Source organism: Phycodurus eques, chromosome 1 (genome assembly GCF_024500275.1).
Source record: "Phycodurus eques isolate BA_2022a chromosome 1, UOR_Pequ_1.1, whole genome shotgun sequence".
Lineage (NCBI taxonomy): Eukaryota > Metazoa > Chordata > Actinopteri > Syngnathiformes > Syngnathidae > Phycodurus > Phycodurus eques.
This window is the reverse complement of record NC_084525.1, coordinates 29,405,551-29,429,838: the sequence shown is the minus strand read 5'-3', so window position 1 is coordinate 29,429,838 and position 24,288 is coordinate 29,405,551. Positions and strand designations below refer to the sequence as shown.

Below are 24,288 nucleotides of genomic sequence, written 5' to 3'. Positions count from 1 at the left end.
TAAACTGTACCTCAGTAGTGACTCAATTTAAATGTATTGCACATCAAAGTGAATTCAAAATTGTACCATAATAAAGATTTAAAAGTCCTTACAGTTTACAGTCCTTAAAGATAGGGCTTGGCAATTAATTGAAATTTAATCAAACATTATAATTAAAAAATAAAAAAATTATTCTGCCCACCTGAACTCTGAAGCCCCGCAAACATGTAGATGCACACACACACACACACACACATGCACACACAAACACACGCACACACACACACACACACACTCACACACAATCACACTCACACACACCAGACTCAGGGTCGCACTAACCACTTTTGCAGCATTGGGGTTTTGTCATCTAATTTGTAAATGTCTTATTCGCGCTGGTTCTCTGACCTTGACTATGTTGCAGACGTCACCTGACCTTTGATATTTGCACATTCAATTAATACTTTTTATACTGTATATACTATAGTTGATTTCATTTTTATATTGATGTTACTATTTGTACTGTCTTTTGTAGCACCACAGGCCCTTGAGTATCGTAATTTCAACCCTCTGTATGTGTTACGCATGCTGAAGAATTGACAACAAAAGTACCTTGTAAAAACCTTGTAATAGGTATTATTCTAATACATCATTATTTTACGTTATAATTTTTTTTGGGGGGGGTGTTCTTTTGAGTGGTTTAATACTAAGTTTTGAAATCAGTGAATAATCGTGTTTATTAATCTTGATTTCAATGTCAATCAAAATAATTGTGATTATTATTTTTTCAATAATCGCCAAGCCCTACTTAAATATTAAATGCAAATGTATTAACTCAAGTTAAATACAACTGAACTGTACTTAGGAAGTGATTCTGTTGTACCACTAGGGACCCGGCCTTGCCACTCTTTGGGAGTCATTGAGCTAAACAATTAAAAAAATTACTGTTCAATATAGATTTCGTCAGCCCATCACTCGTGTGATTGTTTCATCCCAAAATTGTGTGTACATTTTTTGTGTCCTACCATGAACAGCTACAACAGCAGCACCAGCAGAAGCAGCAGGCGCTTGGTCGCTGGGAATTCTGGGTTGTGTTGAGGCCTTGCCCCACTGGCCCGCTCAGCGGAGAGGCTTCACTGCGACCCACCCCCATGGCCAGCTCACCCTCTCGCTCGGCCGGAATCGGACCTGTGTACTATAGATATAGAGGGGTTGTCATACATTTTGACTTTGTAGTATTGTATAGTATTGATAAATTAGGCATTAAAAGGGAATTTACAGGAATTAACAACTACAAAACTACAGGTTATTCTCCAACAAGGTATTAATTCAATTAATTAATTTTCTTATTTTTTTTTCTTTTTGATAATCTGGCAGCATAACATTGTTTAAAATAACAAGGCTTTTCCCCAAAAACTTGTAGGGGACGGGACCATGTCTCTCCAAATGTTTTTTTGTTTTTGTTTTACTGATTAAATGGGGCGGACACACACACACACACACATTTTGAAGATACTGTACTTCCTAAAATAGCGGCCTCTACTCTAATAACATGAATGTGGTGTAGGGTAAAATATCAGAAATATTAATAGTAGAAGATGAGAAGAAATTATGAGAAAGAGGGAGACGTTGAGAAGAGGAAGTAAGAAAAAGAGTGTGATGCACCATGTGATTGCGCTATGATCACACGCGAACACGCACACAGAAACACAAGGATTTTCTGCTTGTTTGACTCTTTTGTGTGTGTGTGTGGGAGGGGGGGGGGGGGGGGTTGCGGCTTGCAGTCAGTTACAGACGATAATGACGAGAAAGTGTACTTAAGATCCATTTCCCAAATCTAAAGCTAAATAAGCTTAGCTTTAAACAGCAGAAGAAAGAACTAAACTCCTTTTCTGTGTCCACATGTGACCAAACGTGTGTGCGTGTAACAGGATTTTGTTGTGCAAATTAATCTGATTAAGTGGGATTACATTAGAATACTTTGTAATCACACGTTCAAGCATACACTTGTTCACAAAAAACTTGTCAGCTCAACTCCATCACTGTCAATATTACTTTTAAAACTGATTGACACACTGAGTTACAGCCATGTGATAGTCTTCATATCACAGCCTCACAATAATTTCTCATTGTTGACATTACGTTATCACATCTAGACATAAAACAACATGAAACCGAACTTGCTGAACAACTGGCGACACAGTAGGGCATGTGTTTAGTGCAGGGGTCACCAACCCATTCTTGGGTACTGAATAATGTGAAGGGCTACACCAGTTTGATACACACTTTTGAAATAACAAATTTGATCAAATTACCTTTGATTATATATTTTCAACAATTGATGATATTCATCTATTTGAAGACTGATCACCTTAACGATTTCTCACAATAATTATTATTAATTGAAAATGTATTTAACAAGGTAGGACACATTTTCAAGTAATCACTTCTAGTATTAACACTCCTAGGAAATCACAATGTCCCATCATTGGTGAGCTGTTTTTAGAAGAGGCCCGCTAGCTACTCTTGTGGTCCTTGAGGACTACCATAATTTCTCGTGTATAATGCCCAACCATGTATAATACGCATCCCCAAAGTTGACTGAAAAATTCGGGAAAACCCTTATACCTATGTATAATGCATTTTTACCATGCATGATTTTGCTTCTATCCAAATCATCAAAACATGAAGTATTATCTGTATTTTGTTAGTTCCCCCCCCCCCAAAATAATTAGTCTGAAGTCAAGTACTTTATTTGAACACATAATACTTTCTTTTTTATTTACTTGCTCTTATTTTGAGATTCACAGCCCTACTTTTATTTAATAAATGAGAAAACACACAATTGTGGTCATATGTTTGATTACCCAGGTAGAATTTGTAAGATGGGTACAGTTCTTTAAAGAAAACATGAAGGTCTAGGCGAAACACTTTTCATTTAATTTTAATGGGATTCAAATTAAACGGTCAAGCATTTCAGAAAATCATTATCATTCAACAAAACACAAGCATAAAGAAATTATGTATGTAAACTTATGAGCACAACTGTACAGTTATGCAGTCATACGTACGTACCCTTGTCATATTGGAATGAAAGTGTAGGCTACACCTTTCTCATAACCTCTAGGGGGCGGTGGCATATTGGAATTAAAGTGTATAGCTTTTTCATAACCACGAGATGGCGGTATACATTCATAAATGTGAAAGTTTTTTTCCATTTTGAGGACACGACGTCCACAACAATTTGAAATGTGGACTCGTCGGACCACAGAACACTTTTCCACTTTGCATCAGTCCATCTTAGATGAGCTCGGGCCCAGAGAAGCTGGCGGCGTTTCTGGTTGTTGTTGATAAATGGCTTTTGCTTTGCATAGTAGCGTTTCAAGTTGCACTTACGGATGTAGCGCCGAACTGTATTTACTGACATTGGTTTTCTGAAGTGTTCGTGTGCCCATGTGATGATATCCTTTACACATTGATGTCAGTTTTTGATGCAGTGTCGCCTGAGGGATCGAAGGTCACGGGCATTCAATATTGGTTTTCGGTCTTGCCGCTTACAAACAGTGATTTCTCCAGATTCTCTGCACCTTTTCAGGATATTATGGACTGTAGATGATGAAATCCCTAAATTCCTTGCAAATTTTACGTTGAGGAACATTGTTCTTAAACCGATCGACTATTTTCTCACGCACTTGTTCACAAAGAGGTGAAGCTCGCCCCATCTTTGCTTGTGAATGACTGAGCAATTCATGGAAGCTCCTTTTATACCCAATCATGGCACCCACCTGTTCCCAATTAGCCCGTTCACCTGTGGGATGTTCCATACAGGTGTTTGATGAGAATTCCTCAACTTTCTCAGCCTTTTTTTTTTTTTTGGAATTGGGGTTGTACACACAACACCCCTTATTGACAGAAAAAAACATAATTGTTAAAATATTTTGCAGATTTATTAAAAAAGAAAAACTGAAATATCACACAGCCATAAGTATTCAGACCCTTTGCTGTGACACTCATATATTTAACTAGGGTGCTGTCTATTTCTTCTGAACATCCTTGAGATGCTTCTACACCTTCATTGGAGTCCAGTTGTGTTTGATTATACTGATTGGACTTGATTAGGAAAGCCACACACCTGTCTATATAAGACCTTTCAGCTCACAGTGTCAGAGAAAATGAGAATCATGAGGGATAAAAGGAACTGCATGAAGAGCTCTGACCTTCATGGTCAGCTTGGAACCTAAAAGCTTCTTTATATTCGCGCGGGCGGTGGCCGCACTGAAGTCACTGCGGCTGTCCCACGCGTAGTTTGCCTTTATACTCGAGCGCAACCCACGTGCGCAGTTTTGAAAATGTACTGTAGTTCACCTCCAAGTCGGGGGTGTCGCTACAGCTGGTATTGGCTAGGACACCACAGGGTGGAGTTTCCTCTGCATTTTTTGGGCCATTTCCAGTAGCTGTTTTTACTCTCCTTTCAGTAACAAGGAACAAAGCAACAACAGTGGTGACCGTAGAACAGTGTCTGCTCGAACAAATGGACCTAGAGGACCAGATGATACGTTTAATTATGCAGCAAAATTGATCAAGCAGTCGGCGGCATAGATGGTATGTAGAACCAAGGGGCATGCTGAGTACGTTTATCACAGCATGTGAGTAAAACGGACCAATCACGAGAGATGATCTCCGCGGTGTTCTACGCGCAGCAACAATTTTTGCCGTGTGTGCGTCAAGCTACGCAGAGGGGCCAATTCGTCGGTCAAGTGATGCAATGCTGGCGTTGTTGGCTGCGTGAGCGCGGGAGTATAAAGAGACATTTACAGTATATAGACGGGTGGCTGCTGTTCTAAATCATGTCCAATCAAATGAATTCACCACAGTTGATTTCCAATTCAGGTGTAGAAACATCAAAAGGATGAGTTCAGCGAGAATTAAATGATTACTGAGACTACAGGTTCACCAAATGCATTGTCACTCATCAAAATGACAAATGACAGTATTATTATTTTTAGATTTAATTAAAAGTGGGTGAAAAAGGGCGGCACGCGTCTGAAAGACTCTGAAGAGAACAATACGGCAAAATAAACAGATGTTCTTCGCGCAGAAAAACATTTATTTACACCGCTCAAGTACATGTTGATGTACAAATTTAAGATTGTAATTAAATTTGCCTCATTTCTTTGCTTTTTTGTTTTGGCCCCCAACTTGAGGCAGGCCCATCTCCACCTGCATCTGATGCCTGCTTCAAGCTGTGTCACGTGAATAGCATCCTCCTCTTTAAGCACTCTCAATCCGGAAAAGAATTGTCGTAGTCTCACGCACGAAATAGTTGATAAATCAGCAATAATTGATAAGTAAAAGTAGCGAGCGGCATTTAGATCATGGTAATAGAGTAAAAGCACGTCTTAGCAGCAGAAGTGACAGAAGTGTTTTTTCTAGTCTCGTCATCTCCTGTGACCTATTCAGCGACGACGACCCCCACCCAGGAAAAAGTCATCAAATCTATTCAATTCACGTAAATGGCCTATTTTGAGTTCAAAATGCCGAATTTCGCCGCAAGGCGACTGATTTGGATGTATGACACACATACACACAAACATACATACGCTCACACATGCGCACACACTCGGTAGGCCTTAAGTAATTAAACCTTTCTTTCAAATATTTATCTGACAGATTAGTGGTGTTATAACTGTAATCATGTCCGAAAAAAAAAATCAGGAAAACTGAAATGGTGAAAAACAGTTTTACGCTATACCGCCACAATTCAGTGCTACCTAATTTACAGTCTTTGCAAATATGTTCAACAATTATCTGCAAACATAAATGATGTATCTAGAAACAAAATTCTGAATTCACTTTACTGCTGTCTAAAAAAATTCTGAATTCACTTTACTGCTGCCTAAAAGAAAAAATATTCATTGATCAGTCATGGATCACATTTCAACGGATTTCTTGGCCCACGCTCAAACCCTCCACAGGTGCCTTCAAGTGGTTCAAACCCCATTTGTCATGGAGGAATTTGAGCAAAAACCTGCCCAAACATGTTGAAAAAAATCTGCTCACACACACACCCATTCTCTCTTTAAACGTGTTGCATATACACACACAGACACACGTATACACACATGCTAAAAATTATATTTCTGCAACATAAATATATATACATTACTATTTATTACATACAATCGTATCTAAAACTACACTAAAACACCCCCACCAGTACAGCTATAGTAGACTAACAGTATGTTCCCATGAGAACAACCAAGTAAAAATGTTTTCTTCTTTGTGTTTTAAGTACAGTCGGCATCCTTTTCAAAATGCTTCACGTTCACACAGAAATGCAGAAATGGTGAAACCACTGTTAGCTCTATGTATGCCAGGCAAGTAGTCGCCGATGTCACTTTGTAAACAAACACTACACACCCACCACCGACCATACCATTTGTTTGCATGTCGAGTATAGGTATTCTTGAGAGCAGTTTTCAAATGTACAGTGTATGTTTAAACAACCATGACATCTTATGTATACGGCCCTTTAAGTATTGTGACCCTCCTATTATTGTAGAAATACTATATGTGAAAGCAAAGTCGAAATAGTACATTGTTGGAATGCATGGACAAATGTGATTAAAGAAACGCTTAAAATTAAAGCAAACATGGCAGTGACATCACTTTTCTGGTAAAAAAAAAAAAAAGCTTTTTCACTGGCTTTTAAAGATCGATGGGAAAAAGTCTTTCAACATCACACAAGAGACAATCTTTGCTGTGTAACTGTTTGCAGTGCACATACTGAATGTCAGTATGCATGCAACACAAAGAATAAGCCTTCAACCAGAGCGGGAATTACTCCGGTACGGACCAAAGTCAGATCCTAAAACCTTAAAGTTATCAAAACACTGAACAGGAATGCTCACCAAAGAGAAGATGAGTTAACGTGGACGATGCAACCCCCCCAAAAAAACAAATCTCCACAGTTGTCGCCAAACTACAACTATTCCAACAGTCAACATGTCTTCATTGAGCAAAGGAGGAAGGGAGGCGTATAAGGCGTTAAGAGATCGCAGAAAGGAAACCGAGTCTGGGGGTGGGACGTGTATGGAGGATGCCGCTGATTGTGACACTTCTTGGTTTCACTGTGAAACTTGATGACTCAGACATGGCATCTGCACCCCGACAACCCGAGCTGCTTCCAGTCTCAACTTGTTTCCCGCTTTTTTTAAATATCTCAAAGCCAACTGGAAATGCACTCACGCTGCAGGCGTCATAATGAGGGGGTGAAAAGATGGAGGTGAGGGCAGTTTAATAGCGACGTTTACAACAAGTGGCCAGTCTGGTCTAGCTAACCACAGTACTGTTTGTAAAGGTGAAGCCTGATGTGTTTTGTTTTCGGATTTTTTTGCAGGTGGGTTGACGATAGCTGCGTCCAATAGGTAATAACATGGCATCATAATGTGGCGCCATATTGTAAGGCATCAATGAACTGAAAAAAGAGAAAAAGTTTCACTTATAAAGGTTATGACAAGTATTATTGGAGCTTAAGGCTTAAGTGTATGATTCTGAGTGCAGAACGGTGGCTTCCTACCAAATTTCAGGGCTGGATAAAATTACAGATACAGTAAAACCAAGACTGAACCGTGCCGCGATAAGCAAAAAACAGCGAGCAATTGATGCCTTCACTACAAATGTTTACAATTCCCAGTAGTTTAAACCATAAATATACCACAAGTTTCGATCCCAAAACACTGCAACATAGGGCTGTAACAACAAATCGATAAAAAGGGGGACATTTTTTTTTTTTTTAAATTGATGTGTTGGCAATTTCATTCTTGATTTGTTGTGTTGTGCGATTATTACAGTAATTTCTCGTGTATATGGCAAATTTTTTCCCAAAAGAATTGTCAAAAGTCAATAATGCGCATTATACATTGGTATAGGGGCAAATGGGAAAAAACTTTCACATTTTATAAATGTATGCTGCCATCTACTGGTTATGAAAAAGCTGTACACTTTACTTCCAAAATGCCAACGCCACCTAATGGGTGTAAAAAAAAGTGTAGCCTACAGTTTCATTCCAATATGACTGGTACGTATAACTGCATATATGTACAGTTGTGCTCATAAGTTTACATACCCTGGCAGAATTTGTGAAATGTTTTTTTTAAATATGACTGACTGAACAAAAACTGACTTATGCGTTGACCATTCATGAACAGTATGTGAGATGCATCTTCATACTACAAAAGATCAAAGCGGCAGACCCAGACCTTGTGTCCCCATCCTGCCTCAAAGTCTGCATGGACCAGCTCGTTCCAGTCTTCAGACAAATCTTCAATAGATCTCTGGCACTGTTTGAAGTACCATCCTCTTTGAAACGCTCCACCATAATCCCAGTCCCCAAGAAACCTGCAATTTCGGGTCTGAATAACTACAGGCCTATTGCCCTGAAATCTCTGGTCATGAAGTCATTTGAACCCATCATGCTGGACCACCTCAAGAGCGCCACAGGACCCCTGCTGGACCCAATGCAACAATTTGACTTTATGACACCACATCCATTCATTTACCGTTCCGCTTAGTGTATTCAAATACTAACTTTGGATTTGTAAGGTCTGAAGTGGAGTGGACCACCGAATCACACAGACATCTCCTTACCACTCGACTTTTCATAATCACCGACTCACGCCACATTATCCCTCCTCATGTTAACATGACCTATTAATTCGTCATACATTGTCCACATTAACATGGAAAAGAGTTACTCAACTTACATTTCTTACTTTTCGTCCAACATTTGATCGGTCAGATTGTTTGTGTGTGAGTCATGGCATATTGTGCATTCAAGCATAGCTCAGAAAGTCGTTTGCATGTTAAAAATGATTTTAATAGTTTTAATGGCTGTAAAATTGGATTTGTGTGTATGAGTGAGGGATAGCAGGGCGAATATTCTGTAGTGCCATGTTTTCTTGCTCTGTTACAGCGCTTCTGATTCTGGTGAAACGTGGAACTTTTATTTCTGATGAACGCGAATCTCATGGATGAGCAGCTCACGTAAGGCACGCGGAGAGACTTGCCACAGCCCCTCCCCTCTCACATGCAGGCGCTCTCTATTTAAAGGCGTATAACTTTATTAATTCCTTAATAAATGATAATATAACTTTTTTAACATTATTTCTTATTGATGAAAGGCCCCAGACAGGCTGACACACATCATGCACACGTAAAAAAAAAAAAAAAAAAAAAAAAAAAAAAAAAGACAAAGGGGCACCTTGGGCCTCAAGGCCAAAAGGGCCTAAAGCCAGTGGAGGGGTGACGTGGAAGTTATGCACATTTCTACTAGACTTTACACCGATTTCAATCGGTCTGATCGGTAACGGCCGATAAGTCGCATTTTATGATGATCGGCTGATCGGCTTTAATGTCATAATTCGCCGATCCGATCCATGACGCTCCGCAAAAGACATCTGATGGCCAATAAAGTTATAAAAAAAAAACTTCGGCGGTGTGGGACAGACAGCATGTCTGAGACAGACAACAAGTAAATCAGACTACAAGACAAATTTGCTCTTTGACGATTGCACTATGTCAGACTATTGCAATAAAATCTTGTATTCCGATACCACCGCATCCCGTTTTTTATGATCATTGGGCTTTATCTTGTCAACTCAAATGCGACCGGATACACTTGATACCGTGGCGACGACAACAAGAGTGGATCGGGCCGACTGTATTATAAGGACAAAATGGGGGGAAAAAATGTGTGTTGGTGGTCACCGGTGCTCAGGACAGGAGAGGATGTTCGTTTCAGGCTTGCTTGAGGTATGTTCACGTACTTTTAATACGATACGGCTCGCAATGTTGGTTTGACTTTTATGGAGCCAAGGAACATATTTTACAATTGAAAAATCTACGGCACACCAACAAACAAAAATGTCACAAAAAGGGGCTCCATTAATTACTGTATGTACTTCCTGCCATCGAATAGAAGACCATTCATTTGTTCTGTCTGTCACTATTCCTCACTGGCATAACTAGATGAACAAAGATACATTTATTTATTGGAAATAAAAAAATTTGAGCAATTAAGTACACAAGTATATACACTAAATGAACAGGTCATTTAAATAGACACATTGCTCCATCTTGTGATCGGATCGGTTATCGTTTTTTTAAACTCGCTGATCGGCCCCAAAAATCCTGATGGTGTAAAGCCTAATTTCAATAAAATCCCGACTGTTTCATTTTACTGGCCTGCCTTTGGTACAATGGTAAAATTGCTTGAGTCAACAAATGTCAAAATGCAAAATAACTTTGATCTGGACCAAAATACCAAACTACAAGCATGAACACAATCTAAGCAAAAAAAAGTGAATGAAAGACTGAATGAATTAATTAATCAAGAAACTGAGAACATCATAGCACAAGCTCTCACCTCACGCATCATGCACTTAGTAGAGTTGGAGGACGATGGAGGACATTAGGTATCTTTGACCCATTCCATTCCCCTTGTCAAACAGGAGTGACCATTCCCTGTCTACCATGAACACACTGTAGCTTGTCTAGCTCCTCCTTAAGTTGGCACTTGCTTCCCTGGCAGAAATGATCTAAAAAGTAGTACAATGCGGCACAAACAGTAACCAGTTGGCAAAGGAGAAACACAAAAAATTGCAAACGATACCAGACAACGGTTCCGATTGGTGGGCTTAAGTTATAATGGTTACAACATACGTATTAGAGGGTGGGAAGATGCATTTACACAGTACAGTTCCTAAATATCTCCATGGAAAAGCCCATCCTTCACCTCAAGTCATTTTTGTTCCTGACCATCTGACTGTCTCTAACCACATCCTTATGTAATTATTTCAACTCAAGCACTCTTAAGCCCCGCCCATGCCGAGTTACTCCATATAGCATCCTTGAAAACATTGTGTACTGTGTATTGTCTTGTGACATAATTTGTCATACAAATGACCCACAAACTGAGAGCATGCGAAAATCAATCTGTTGAAGCAAGTTTAGCTTCTAAATCTTACACATTTTAATGGCATTTAATGCTTTCACTGCTTTAGTGGAAGTGCTTATGCATCGCAAAGTTTCTACATGAGCTGATGGCTAGGGTTCCTCAATCAATCATCAAAACATCCCAATTCAACGATGAAGCTACTGCATCATTAGTCATGGCAGCTGCATGACCGAAGAATACAGCATATGGCTGTAAATTGTGCCTTAAGCGGTCTATCACACCATCGTTGATAAAAATCACAACAAAATGTTGACAAGGGGGTGTTTGTAACCCGCCAGCTGTTTTATGCAATCAGATTTGTTCCAAAAATAATCACACAACACTTTTTAAATCGCAAACAAAAAACAAGACTGAAATGTTTTCAAACAGGAACAAATCGGAAGTCGCGGAACAAATTAGGTTCAACCTTAGTAGTTCACAGTAAATTCATTATTGTGTGTCTGACTTCCTGTCCAAGCCAAACTTAAAGCATTACTTAAAAAGTTAATAAGCTTTGATGATGGTGACAGTTTACGCCTGAAAGAAATTGAATAACTTGACATTATTGTAAGTGAAGATTTGTTTTTAAAATTAGAACATCAGCAAAACAACATTTGTGTGTCCCATCACTCTGGCACCTTTTCCTGACCACATCCGCGTATGTGTGTGGTCTGATTATCTGTGTGCTGTAATGCATGCATCACACATGCACAGAAGAGTGAAAACTAATTTCCTCTCAGGGGTTAAAATTTGGTTAACAATTTTCAAAATTGACTTAGCTTCAATGGAACTCACTGAGTTCCACTCCAATATTCAGATGTAGTCTAAATTTATGTTGTTCTACCATTATAAAACACAGATGCTCTTGCCCCTCAACGGTAAGGCTCCTGATAAGATTTTAAATTGTTTCCAATTGTTTAATAAGAATGGAAACCTATACACATGGTGCTAAAAACAGTGGAAAGCAAGCCCTTAAAAAGAGAGAAAATGTTTACCAGCATGTCCGTCATGTCGTGAGGGCTGCCGTTGGGTAAGCGTGCGAGTTGTCAGCGATGTTAGCAGGCCGGGCACATGCATGTCATCCTCCCTTTGGTCTCGGACGTCTTCTTTATAAATTCACACCCACAAAGCCGTAAGCGTGTACAAGCATGTATTAGTGTAAATGGATATGGAAGTGTAAAATTATACAGAAATGAATTAAATCATTAAATCACAAAAATGGCTCCCACAAAATGCACACACACAAACACACAGAAAGGACATAGTGTGAGTACAATCATAGTGTGAGTACAATCATCCACTTAACGACTGCATACTTCATACTAAAGATTTACGTTCAATTCAGTATGGATACAAACACATTGACCAGTTAAAATTAAAACATAAACAATTAAAAAGTCAAGTATTTTAACCACAGTGGTGGTAGTTACTAGTGTGACCACGAGTGACGAGGGATGACATATTATGAGAATGCAGTCTTTGAATGTGAGTACAGTATAATGCTTATGCTACAACTAACTTTTACATTCTTGTCTTTATTTTTCTTCTCTTCACAACTTTGCAAGGATACTTCTTTTGGAATGAGTCTTGTGAAGTACACATCTTGTATAATGTCAGTATGAACTCCAAAGTGTTGTTATGACACTGTTAGAAATTCCTGTAAATTCTACAGTTATTTACCACATACCACACAGTTAAATATATTAAAGCAGAGCTCCCAAGCTATAAAGATTTCCTCCAAGAACAATTTTTCCAAATTTGTCTGAATTTCCATATTTTCAAAAGTGGCAATGGCAGACGCAGTTGCAGCTTGAATCAAAGTACCAGTATATGAGATTTTGATGATAATAATTCATAATAATTATAATAATGATGACCTGCCCACGCTCTGAAGTGATGTGTGCAGTGACGTACTCATTAATTTGCGGTTCGGACGCAGGCGCCCTGTGTGTATTATTTTATATCTCTAAACAATTATTAATTGGCCTGTAATTTTGTTGTTCAAATGTGGCTACTCTCCGCAAAAACACTGTTCCAGCCAGACCTATATGACAAGTGTACTGTATCACCAAATCACACGATAGCTTAGCAATTAGCATGGCTTTGACATTGTTTTTGACTATCTACTCCTCGTCCTCCCTTCGTGACACTTGTAAGAAGCATGATAAGAAGTGTAGCTTATTTGCTACAGTCAGTGACTTACAATGCGTCGACACCGGACGCAGGGAGAACATTCGCCTCCACTGCTTGACAGCCAGGGGGCGTAATAAAGTAGCTTGCACCAAGCAGCTGTTCAATGTGGACGTGACAGTAATGTCAGACGCTGGATTTATTTTTCCAATATGCGGAACAATGTGTTGTGGCCGTAACTAGTCAACGTTCAGCGATTTCCGTAATAAAATACAGATGTTCCATAACATTAACTAAAGTTTCGACTGCATCATGGGATTTTGGTTGCTGTCATACAGCCACGCCTCCAAGTAAGTCACGTCCATCCAAAGCTGCCCCCAAGCCACCTCGTTCCGTACCACCCGTTTTTCCTAGTTCACCTTCCTGAGTCCCTGCGCACTCTGCCACTCTCGTACCCTCTACTCCCAAACCTCAATGGCGGAAGGCTGAGGAAGCGACTGCAGGCCCTGACCCGGCTCCTCGGCAGCTGCGCCAGACTCCCGTCCCAGCTCTTCGGGAGCTGCGCCAGCCACCCGTCCCAGCTCCAACGGCGCTCATCCATCGGCCGCCTCCCGTCCCGGCTCTGGCCGCGCTCTTCCAGCGGCTGCCTCCTGTCCCGACCCTATTGCCTGGCCCCTGCATTACCATTGGGTTCGACATCATGGCCGTCCTCCTGTATGGCCCTGTGAAGACCCTGGTGCTTGGCGTCCTGGCCGACCTCCTGAACTGCCCAGCTAAGCACCTCACCTTGGGTGGCCTGGACGGCCACCAGACTGACCGAGGTGTGGACTCCCGCTTTTTCCATAACCCTTGTTTACCTTTGATTTGGAATTCAATATTTTTGGGACTTCTACCTTGCCTCCCTGCTTCCCTGCACTTGGGTCCTCCACATTTTTGCCTTGCCTTCCTCTGTTTTCATGAAACCCTGATTGTGGGTTGTGTGCGAGAGAGTGACATCCCGGTTAGTTAAGCTGTATGCTAAGTGGAGCTAAAATATTCCCTGGTGACTTATGAAATGCATTAGATACATGTTTGAACTTCCTTGTGATTATTCAATTTGTCCAACTTTTTCTGCAAGCCAAAAGAGCCCCCATTTTCCTTGACTCATCAGCACCACAATTAATAAAAACTGATTAAAAGATAGTATATATATATATATCGTAAATTTCTGTTTATAGTGTGTGATGTCAACCAAAAACTCGTGATGCAGTGGAAACTATATTCAACTCAAGTATAATCATTCCCCTCCTGGAAGCCGTCACCTTATCGTGGTGCCGGGGTTTGTGTGTCCCAATGATCCTAGGAGCTAAGTTGTCTGGGGCTTCACGCCCCTGGTAGGGTCACCCATGGCAAACAGGTCTGAGGTGAGGGACCAGACAAAGCACGGCTCCAAAAACCCAGATGAAGAAATAAATAAATGGATCTAGGTTTCCCTTGCCCGGACGCGGGTCACCGGGGCCCCCCTCTGGAGGCGAGCGCCTGGTGGCTGGGCCGTGGAATGTCACCTCTCTGGCAGGAAGTAACCCGAGCTGGTATGTGAGATCGAGAAGTTCCGACTAGCTGTAGTCGGACTCGCCTCCACACACATCTTGGGCTCTGGTACCAGTCCCCTCGAGAGGGGTTGGACTCTCTTCCACTCTGGAGTTGCCCACGGTGAGAGGCGCCGAGCAGGTGTTGGTATATTTATTGCCCCCGGTTCGGCGCCTGTACGTTGGGGTTCACCCCGGTGGACGAGAGGGTAGCCTCCCTCCGCCTTGGGTGGGGAGACAGGTCCTGACTGCTGTTTGTGCAAACAGCAGTTCAGAGTACCCAGCCTTTTTGGAGTCCTTGGAGTGGGTGCTGGAGAGCGCTCCTGCTGGGGACTCCATTTCTGCTGGAGGACTTCAATGCTCCTGTGGGCAATGACAGTGATAACTGGAAGGGCGTGATTGGGAGGAACGGCACCCCTAATCAGAACCCGAGCGGTGTTCTGTTATTGGTCTTCTGTGCTCATCACGGATTGTCCATAATTAACACCATGTTCAAGCATAAGGGAGTCCACACTTGGCATTAGGACACCCTAGGTCACAGTTCGATGATCGACTTTGTGGTTGTGTCATCGGACTTGCAGCCGCATGTCTTGGACACCAACGGTGAGGGATGCCGTTGAGCTGAAGAAGGAGTCCTCTCGGGCCTTTTTGGCCTGTGGGACTCCTGAGGCAGCTGATGGGTGCCGGCTGGCCAATCGGAATGCAGCTTTGGTGGTCGCTGAAGCAAAAACTCGGGTATGGGAAGAGTTCGCTGAGGCCATGGAGAAAGACCTCTGCACGGCTTCGAGGAAATTCTGGTCCACCATCTGGCATCTCACGAGGGGAAAGCTTACCTCGACTCAGGACGTTGTGAGCCGGTGGGGAGAATACTTCGAAGACTAATTACAAGCGACGATCCCCCCAAGCTGAGAACAATAGCACACTAGTCAACGACTTGAATACCTTCTATTGCAGATTTGAAAAGGACAGTTTCACTCCACACACCCACCCGGCCGCACCCGCGACCACAACCACACCTCTGACTTCTGCGTTAACCATCCATGAACAGGTGGTGAGACGCATCTTCAAACAACAGAAGATTAACAAAGCGGCAGGACCGGACCATGTGTCCCCATCGTGCCTCAAAGTCTGCGCGGACCAGCTCGCTCCAGTCTTCACTCAGATCTTTAACAGATCTTTGGAAATGTGCGAAGTTCCATCCTGCTTCAAACGCTCCACCATCATTCCAGTCCCCAAGAAACCTGCAATCTCTGGTCTGAATGACTACAGGCCTGTCGCTTTGACATCTGTGGTCATGAAGTCCTTTGAACGTCTCGTGCTGGACCACCTCAAGAGTGTCACAGGTCCCCTGCTGGACCCCCTGCAGTTTGCCTACCAAGCGAACAGGTCTGCGGATGATGCAGTCAACATGGGACTGCACTTCATCCTAGAACACCTCGACAGTGCAGGGACCTACGCGAGGATCCTGTTCGTGGACTTCAGCTCAGCGTTCAACACCATCATCCCTGAACTCCTTTCAACCAAGCTTCTCCAGCTCAGCGTCTCACCTGCCATCTGCCAGTGGATTTACAGCTTTCTGACGGGCAGGACACAGCAGGTCAGGCTGGGGGAGGCCACGTCATCCACACGCAGCATCAGCACTGGGGCGCCCCAAGGTTGTGTCCTCTCTCCGCTGCTCTTCTCTCTCTACACGAACGACTACACCTCAGCGAACCCGACTGTCAAGCTCCTGAAGTTTGCAGATGACACCACTGTCATCGGCCTCATCAAGGACGGCGACGAGTCTGCATATCGACAGGAAGCGGAGCGGCTGGAGCTGTGGTGCGGGCGACACAACCTGGAGCTGAACACGCTCAAGACGGTAGAGATGATCGTGGACTTCAGGAGGCATCCTTCGCCACAGCTGCCCCTCACGTTGTCCAGCTGCCTTGTGTCAACCGTCGAGACCTTCAAGTTCCTGGGAATTACAATCTCTCAGGACCTGAAGTGGGCGAACAACATCAACTCCGTCCTCAAAAAGGCCCAGCAGAGGATGTACTTCCTGCGGCTTCTGAGAAAGCACGGCCTGCCACCGGAGCTGCTGAGACAGTTCTACACAGCGGTCATCGAATCGGTCCTGTGTTCTTCCATCACAGTCTGGTTTGGTGCTGCTACAAAAAAGGACAAACTCCGACTGCAACGGACAATCAAAACTGCTGAAAGGATTGTCGGTACCCCCCTACCCACCATTGAGGACTTGCACGCTGCCAGAACTCAGACAAGGGCGTGCAAAATCCTCTCGGACCGTCTGCACCCCGGTCACCAGCTCTTCCAGCTCAGTCCCTCAGGTAGGCGCTACCGATCAACGCAAACTAGAACTAGTAGACATTTCAACAGCTTCTTCCCTCTTGCGATCAACTTCTTAAACACCTAACCTATAATTCCATTACAACAAGCTGGCAATTTTTTGACTTGAGTTCGTTGTCACATTTCTGTGGGGCCAATTATGTATTACTCGTGCACTCACTGTAGTTGTCTCGCCATGCTGCACTATTTGCATATACTGGCCACTCATGCAAGAGTAGCATCTGCTCCATTTGCACACTGATTGAGGAGTATCTGTAACATTTGCACAACCAACATTGTCCCAGATGATCGCACTACTCGTCACTTTAAACCGCATACACTCCTAGAAGTCTCAGCGCCCTTTGCACAATGGTCATTGCACCGGACTATTGCAATATTAGTCGTTCGAACTGCTCTAAGTGCTAGAGGACTCTGCATCTTTTTGCACAATTGTTTTTTGTCAATGTCTTTATGTCCCCAAAGTGTTCTGTAAATTGACTGTTTGTTGTACTAGAGCGGCTCCAACTACCGGAGACAAATTCCTTGTGTGTTTTGGACATACTTCGCAAATAAAGATGATTCTGATTCTGATTCTGAAGACCTCCTCAATTCCACCGACACCACCTATCTCTGGGTGTTGAGGTCACCAAGGTGGTTAATAAGCTACTCGGTGGCAAGGCCCCGGGGGTGGATGAGATTCGCCCAGAGTTCCTAAAGGCTCTGGATGTTGTGGGGCTGTCCTGGTTGACACACCTCTGCAACATTGCGTGGACATCGACATTCTGTTCATAACTTTTATGGACAGAATTTCTAGGCGCAGCCGAGGTGTAGAGGGGGTCCGGTTTGGTAGCCTTAGTATTGGATCTCTGCTTTTTGAAGATGATGTAGTTCTGTTGGCTTCATCAAGCTGTGATCTCCAACTCTCACTAGAGCAGTTAGCAGCCGAGTGTGAACCGGCTGGGATGAGAATCAGCACCTCCAAATCTGAGACCATGGTCCTCAGTCGGAAAAAGGTGACGTGCCCTCTCCAGGTCGGGGAGGAGATCCTGCCCCAAGTGGAGGAGTTAAAGTATCTTGGGGTTTTGTTCACAAGTGAGGAAAAAATGGAACGGGAGATCGACAGGCAGATCGGTGCAGCGTCTGCAGTGATGCGGACTTTGGAGCTGGATGAAGTGGCTGGGGAGAGTGATGTCTGGGTGTCCCCGCTAAAGCTACTGCCCCCGACCTCGGATAAGCGGTAGAAAATGGATGGATGGATGGGTATAATCATTTTACAGTAGGAGTGGGCAATATATATCACCTTTGATATAATCATGCTGCGATTGGCTGGCAACCAGTTCAGGGTGTACCCGGCCTCCTGCCTGAAGATAGGTGGGATAGGCTCCAGCACGCCTGCGACCTTTGTGAGGATAAGCAGCTTGGAAAATAAATGGATGGATGGATATAATCATGACCGTTGCCTTAACGATGTGCAATTTTTCACTCTCAAGTATGTCTCAAAGAGACTTGAATAGTATGTCTCGAGAAAACAACCAAATGGGTGCAGCGACACCATAGGAGAATTTATGAATAAAAAATGTATGAATATTTTTGGAAAAACCTGCAAAAGGAGGATGTGGCTAAAGTTCTCATTCGCCGAATCAGTGGACATGATTCAGTCATGTGACTCAGTGGCAAGTAAAACAAACTCCAACTTGTGGGCCAACTCCAAGCAACTCTTCTCAGAGGTTTAGCAGCTTAAGTGGGTGAATGGTCGCTCTGGACCTCAATGTATAGTTTTTGCATGTATAGTTTTGATTAGGTACAAATGCCCAATCTAATGGGGATGCTGTGTCAATAATTCTGCCTGAAGATAATGCTCAGTTTTGATTATTACGGGGAGAGAATTGATAATTTAAAAATACTGTATGTTAATTATTGTGGTTGTAGTTTGTACACATCATACCAGGAGTTGTTTCTTATATTGTGGTGACCTTATTGCACTACATAAAGGTGAAAATATTAAGAGTACAATAGCTGGCAGTTGCAGTGTTGTAAAGAGTATCTTTCTTGTGATGATACCCTTCACTTTGCTTGGGATTTTCCCTCAAGTGATTACCTCGACTTCCATGCTGATAGGATGAGACCAAGATTAGCAGAATGTTTGTCCCTCATTAAGTCCATTAGTAGACATATATATATATATATATATATATATATACATATACACAGTGTTCCCTCATTTTTCGGTTAATGAGGACTCCCCGCGAAAGGTGAAAAACCGCAAAGTAGGATTTGCCCCCCCCCCCCCCCCCCGAGGAATTTTCGCGGATGTGTATGTGGGTACCAGAATGTTTAAAATATGTAAACAGTATTTATACTTGACATATTTGAGACAAAGATTAGAACACTACACGAATTTACTTAAATATTTAATTATAAAACCTTATACAGTAATTAACATTTATTATACAGTAATTAACATTAATCAACATTGCCTCCCGAGAGAGGCAAAGAGGCTAGTGTTGGTGGCGGAGGTTTGGCCTTTGTCCTGATCATATTAGTGCCCAAACTCACTGTCTTTTCCCTGCAATCAGCAATCCACAATGCCAATGCAGCTTCCATTTTCACAATTCTCTTATGACGCCGAGTTACCACACATTTCGCTTCCTTATTGAAGGTTATTGAAGCAGTTTTGCGGATGTTTGCTTCCTCTTTCTTGATGTACCGTACTGAAGATTCATTCACGCCATAATGGCGTGCAACAGACGCATAACTTCTGCCCTCTTTGATCAAATCTAAAAGTTTCACTTTTTCGCTGATGGTCATCATCTTCTTCTTCCTCTTGGGCGCCCCGGAGGAAGCTTTCGCAGGGGCACAGCGCTTCGGTGGCATTGTAAGGGCTTGCTTAACTAATCAAAAAAATGATCGCTTAAACAAAAAAAGTTATTGCGAACACAACAGCATGGACGAGACTGGCGAGACACAACAAGGGAAGATGCTGGGTGAGGCTGCGATGATGCGCAGCCAATCAGATCATGGGATAAATCCACTCGTGCTCTCAATGGTCAATCACGCGCCTTGTATGAGTGCCCGTACAGTACAGGCATGTACCGGCATGTACAAAGCTTCTGAGTCAACTAATCTCATTGTTTGGCATGCAGGGAAACCTTCTCTCGCTCATCAACATGAAACAATGCATCTTTCTGCAATATGGCTGCCGATATGGCTGTATATTTAAAAAATAAATAAATAAATTATGAATATTTTGGAAAAACCCGCAAAGCACTGAACCTGCAAAACGTGAAGCACGAAGTGGCGAGGGAACACTGTGTGTATATATATATATATATATATATATATATATATATATATATATATATATATATATATATATATATATATATATATATATATATATATATATATATATATATATATATATATATATATATGACTTAAATTGAGCATCTCTGGAAAGAACTGAAAATGGCTGCCCAACGTTCACCATCCAACCTGACAGAACTGGAGAGGATCTGCAAGGATGAATGGCAGATGATCCCCAAATCCAGGTGTGAAAAACTTGCATCATTCCCAAAAATACTGTATTAGCTTAAAAGGGTGCTTCTACTAAATACTGAGCAAAGGGTCTGAATACTTATGATTGTGTGATATTTCAGTTTTTCTTTTTTAATAAATCTGCAAAAATTTCAACAATTCTGTTTTTTTCTGTCAATATGGGGTACTGTGTGTACATTAATGTGGAAAAAAATGAAATGATTTTAGCAAATGGCTGCAATATAACAAAGAGCGAAAGATTTAAGGGGGTCTGAATAGTTTCCGTACCCACTGTATATCTAGCAGTGTCTCCAGATGACTACAGTTCAATTGAGTTGTTGTGTCTAAAACAGATAACTGGATGAGCCAAAAACATTTTTCAATTAAACCACAACAAAACTGAGATAATTGTTTTTGGCAATCAAGAAAAGAGGATTGCTGGTCGTAAATACCTGGAGGCACTCTCTTTAAAGACCAAGTCCGAAACCTTAGTGTACTGATAGACTGACTTTCAACAGTCGTATCAAATAAATTACTAAAACTGCCTTCTATCAGACGGCACGGTGACCGACTGGTTAGAGCGTCTGCCTCACATTTCTGAGGACCGGGGTTCAAATCCCGGCCCCGCCTGTGTGGAGTTTGCATGTTGTCCCCGTGCCTGCGTGGATTTTCTCCAGGCACTCCGGTTTCCTCACACATCCCAAAAACATGCATGGCAGGTTAACTGAAGACTCTAAATTGCCCGTAAGTGTGAATGTGAGTGCGAATGGTTGTTTGTTTAAATGTGCACTGCGATTGGCTGGCAACCAGTTCAGGGTGTACCCCCCCACTCCTGCCCGAAGGTAGCTGGGATAGGCTCCAGCATTCCCGCGACCCTTGTGAGGATAAGCGGCTCAGAAAATTGATGGATGTATGGCTTCTACCCTCTGAAGAACATATTCAGAGTGAAGGCTTGCATGTGACAAGCAGACCAGAAGAAGCTCATCTGGACCCCAGACACCTTGCGGAGGAAACTCATTTCGGCCGCTTGTATCCGGGATCTTGTTCTTTTGGTCAAGCCTCACAGCTCGTGACCTTCGGTGAGGGTAGGAACGTAAATCGACCGGTAAATTGAGAGCTTCGTCTTTCAGCTTAGCTCCCGCTTTACCACAACGGACCGATACAAAGTCCGCATCACTGCAGACGCTGCACCGATCCGCCTGTCGATCTCCCGTTCCATTTTTCCCCTCACTCGTGAACAAGACCCAAAAATACTTGAACTCCACTACTTGGGGCAGGATCTCATCCCTGACCTGGAGAGGGCACGCCACCCATTTCCGACTGAGGACCATGGTCTCAGATATGGTGCTATTGGTCTATAAATCACTAAATGGTTTAGGTCCTGAACAAATGAAAGAAATGCTAAATATAAATATAAACCCAGTAGGGCTCCGAAATGGACAGACTCAGGTCAAAATAGTGGAGCACATACATACATACATATTTATTGTGCAACTATCCAGTTTCAGCCTCCATTCATCCATCCATCCATTTTCTGAGCCGCTTCTCCTCACTAGGGTCGCGGGCGTGCTGGAGCCTATCCCAGCTGTCATCGGGCAGGAGGCGGGGTACACCCTGAACTGGTTGCCAGCCAATCGCAGGACACATACAAACAAACAACATTCGCACTCACAGTCACACCTACGGGCAATTTAGAGTCTCCAATTTATGCATGTTTTTGGGATGTGGGAGGTAACCGGAGTGCCCGGAGAAAACCCACGCAGGCACGGGGAGAACATGCAAACTCCACACAGGCGGGGCCGGGGATTGAACCCAGGTCCTCAGAACTGTGAGGCTGACGCTCTAACCAGTCGGCCACCGTGCCGCAGCCTCCTTTCAACAATGACAAATTGCTGGTTGTAATGTCACTGAAAATATCAGAGGTTTTCTTAAAGGGGAAGTTACCGCATAATGACAGGTTATATAGCAATTTCAGGGACACTTGCAAAATGTTAAATACAATTACAAAAATAGAATATAAGTACATGATATAAATTACAATTTCTATCAAATAACTTGTGTGGACAGTAAAACAATGTTTTTTTTTAATGTACCGTAATGATATATTAAGGTGGCACCTGCCAAGACATCATGATTGTAGGGTGAGCAGCAAAAATCTTCTGTATTATATATACATTTGTCACATTAGACATGTCACTGATGGTGTAGTGGTACACTCGCCTTACTTAGGTGCAGGCAGCATGGGTTCAGTTCCCACTCAAGGACAGTGTAAATGTGAGTCCGAATGGTTGTCCGTGTCTATATGTGCCTTGCGACTGACTGGCGACCAGTTCAGGGTGTAGTCCGCCTTTTGCCCGAAGTCAGCTGGGATAGGCTCCAGCACCCCGCGACCCTGAACAGGATAAGCGGTGATGGGTGAATGGACACTAGACATAACATATTATATAAGAATGAAAGTACTGTGGTGGTGGGTTGACGTAATTGCCCTACGGAAATCTGGGCCGATGAATGTGTTCCACACGTTCATTTTTGGTGTGCCGGCCTTCCGGTTGACTTCCGTGTTTTCTTCTGAAAAACGAGTTCTATTACTCTGCCTTTTTTAACTTTTGACATGTGCTCTGTGAAGTGGTGGTACAAGAAATAAATCTGCCATCTAGGAAAATACCACGCTAATCCGATGCTGTCAAACGGACGTGTTAGCAACAGATATGATATGATGTGGAGGTTGTCAGGACTCTCGAGTGGCAGCGAAATTTTATCGGATTGTATATACGAACGTACACATTTTTACAACCCCTAGATACCGGTATACGTTTATTCAATGCAAATATTTTTTTTTCCATTTTCCTTATACCTACAGTATACATAATACACGCTTTCAACTTTTGACAAATGTTTTGGGAAAAAAATGCGTATTATACACGTGAAATTACAGTGTATCTTAACCACTTTGAGTATTAAACACACTTTACTTAGCAGATCAGTGTGTGGAACATGCCAAAATCACAGACATGCAATGAAATCAATTTTATAAAATTAATAAACATTTCTAATAAGACCCCAGAGTTTAATTATTCTGCTACATTTTCATGATGACTGAGTGATTTTGATGAGGATACCAAAGGCACATTACAGTGCATTCATTCATCTGTGCCTTTCAGGCAGAGCTTGTCGAAGTGGGACAATATTGTGTCTGTAGTGTGCGGGTCAACGTCAATATTTCAATACTTATTTTCCACCTTAATTTGCTAATACATTCTTTAAAAATCAGACTGTGATTTTCTGGATTTGTTTTCTCTCATTGTGTCTCTCATAGGTGAGGTATACCTATGATGAAAATTCCAGGCCTCTCTCATCTTTTTAATTGGGAGAACTTGCACAATTGGTGGCTGACTAAATACTTTTTTGCCCCACTGTATAGCTACTACCTGCCAAATACTACCTCAATTCCAATGAAGTTGGCACGTTGTGTTAAACATAAATAAAAACAGAATACAATGATTTCCAAATCATGTTCAACCTATATTTAATTTAATACACTACAAAGACAAGATATTTAATATTCAAACTGATCAACTTTATTGTTTTTAGCAAATAATCATTAATATAGACTTTTATGGCTGCAACATGTTCCAAAAAAGCAGGGACAGGTGGCAAAAAAAGACTGAGAAAGTTGAGGAATTCTCATCAAACACCTGTTTGGAACATCCCAGAGGTGAACAGGCTAATTGGGAACAGGTGGGTGCCATGATT

General features: G+C 42.3%; 1 protein-coding gene across 10 annotated transcripts in view; it reads right to left on the bottom strand.

Moving 5' to 3' along the window:
- rgs19 (regulator of G protein signaling 19) overlaps positions 1–24,288 on the bottom strand; it is a 69,177-nt gene that overhangs the window by 17,600 nt on the left and 27,289 nt on the right. For 6 of the 10 annotated variants that reach the window (XM_061686374.1, XM_061686382.1, XM_061686391.1 and 3 more), the window contains exon 2: positions 1,005–1,174. In XM_061686374.1, coding sequence (XP_061542358.1) covers positions 1,005–1,174 — 170 coding nt within the window. Of the gene's footprint in view, positions 1–1,004; positions 1,175–6,890; positions 7,023–11,970; positions 12,082–24,288 lie in introns of those variants that run through there. The other 4 variants (XM_061686411.1, XM_061686419.1, XM_061686435.1 and 1 more) reach the window with 4 other exon arrangements.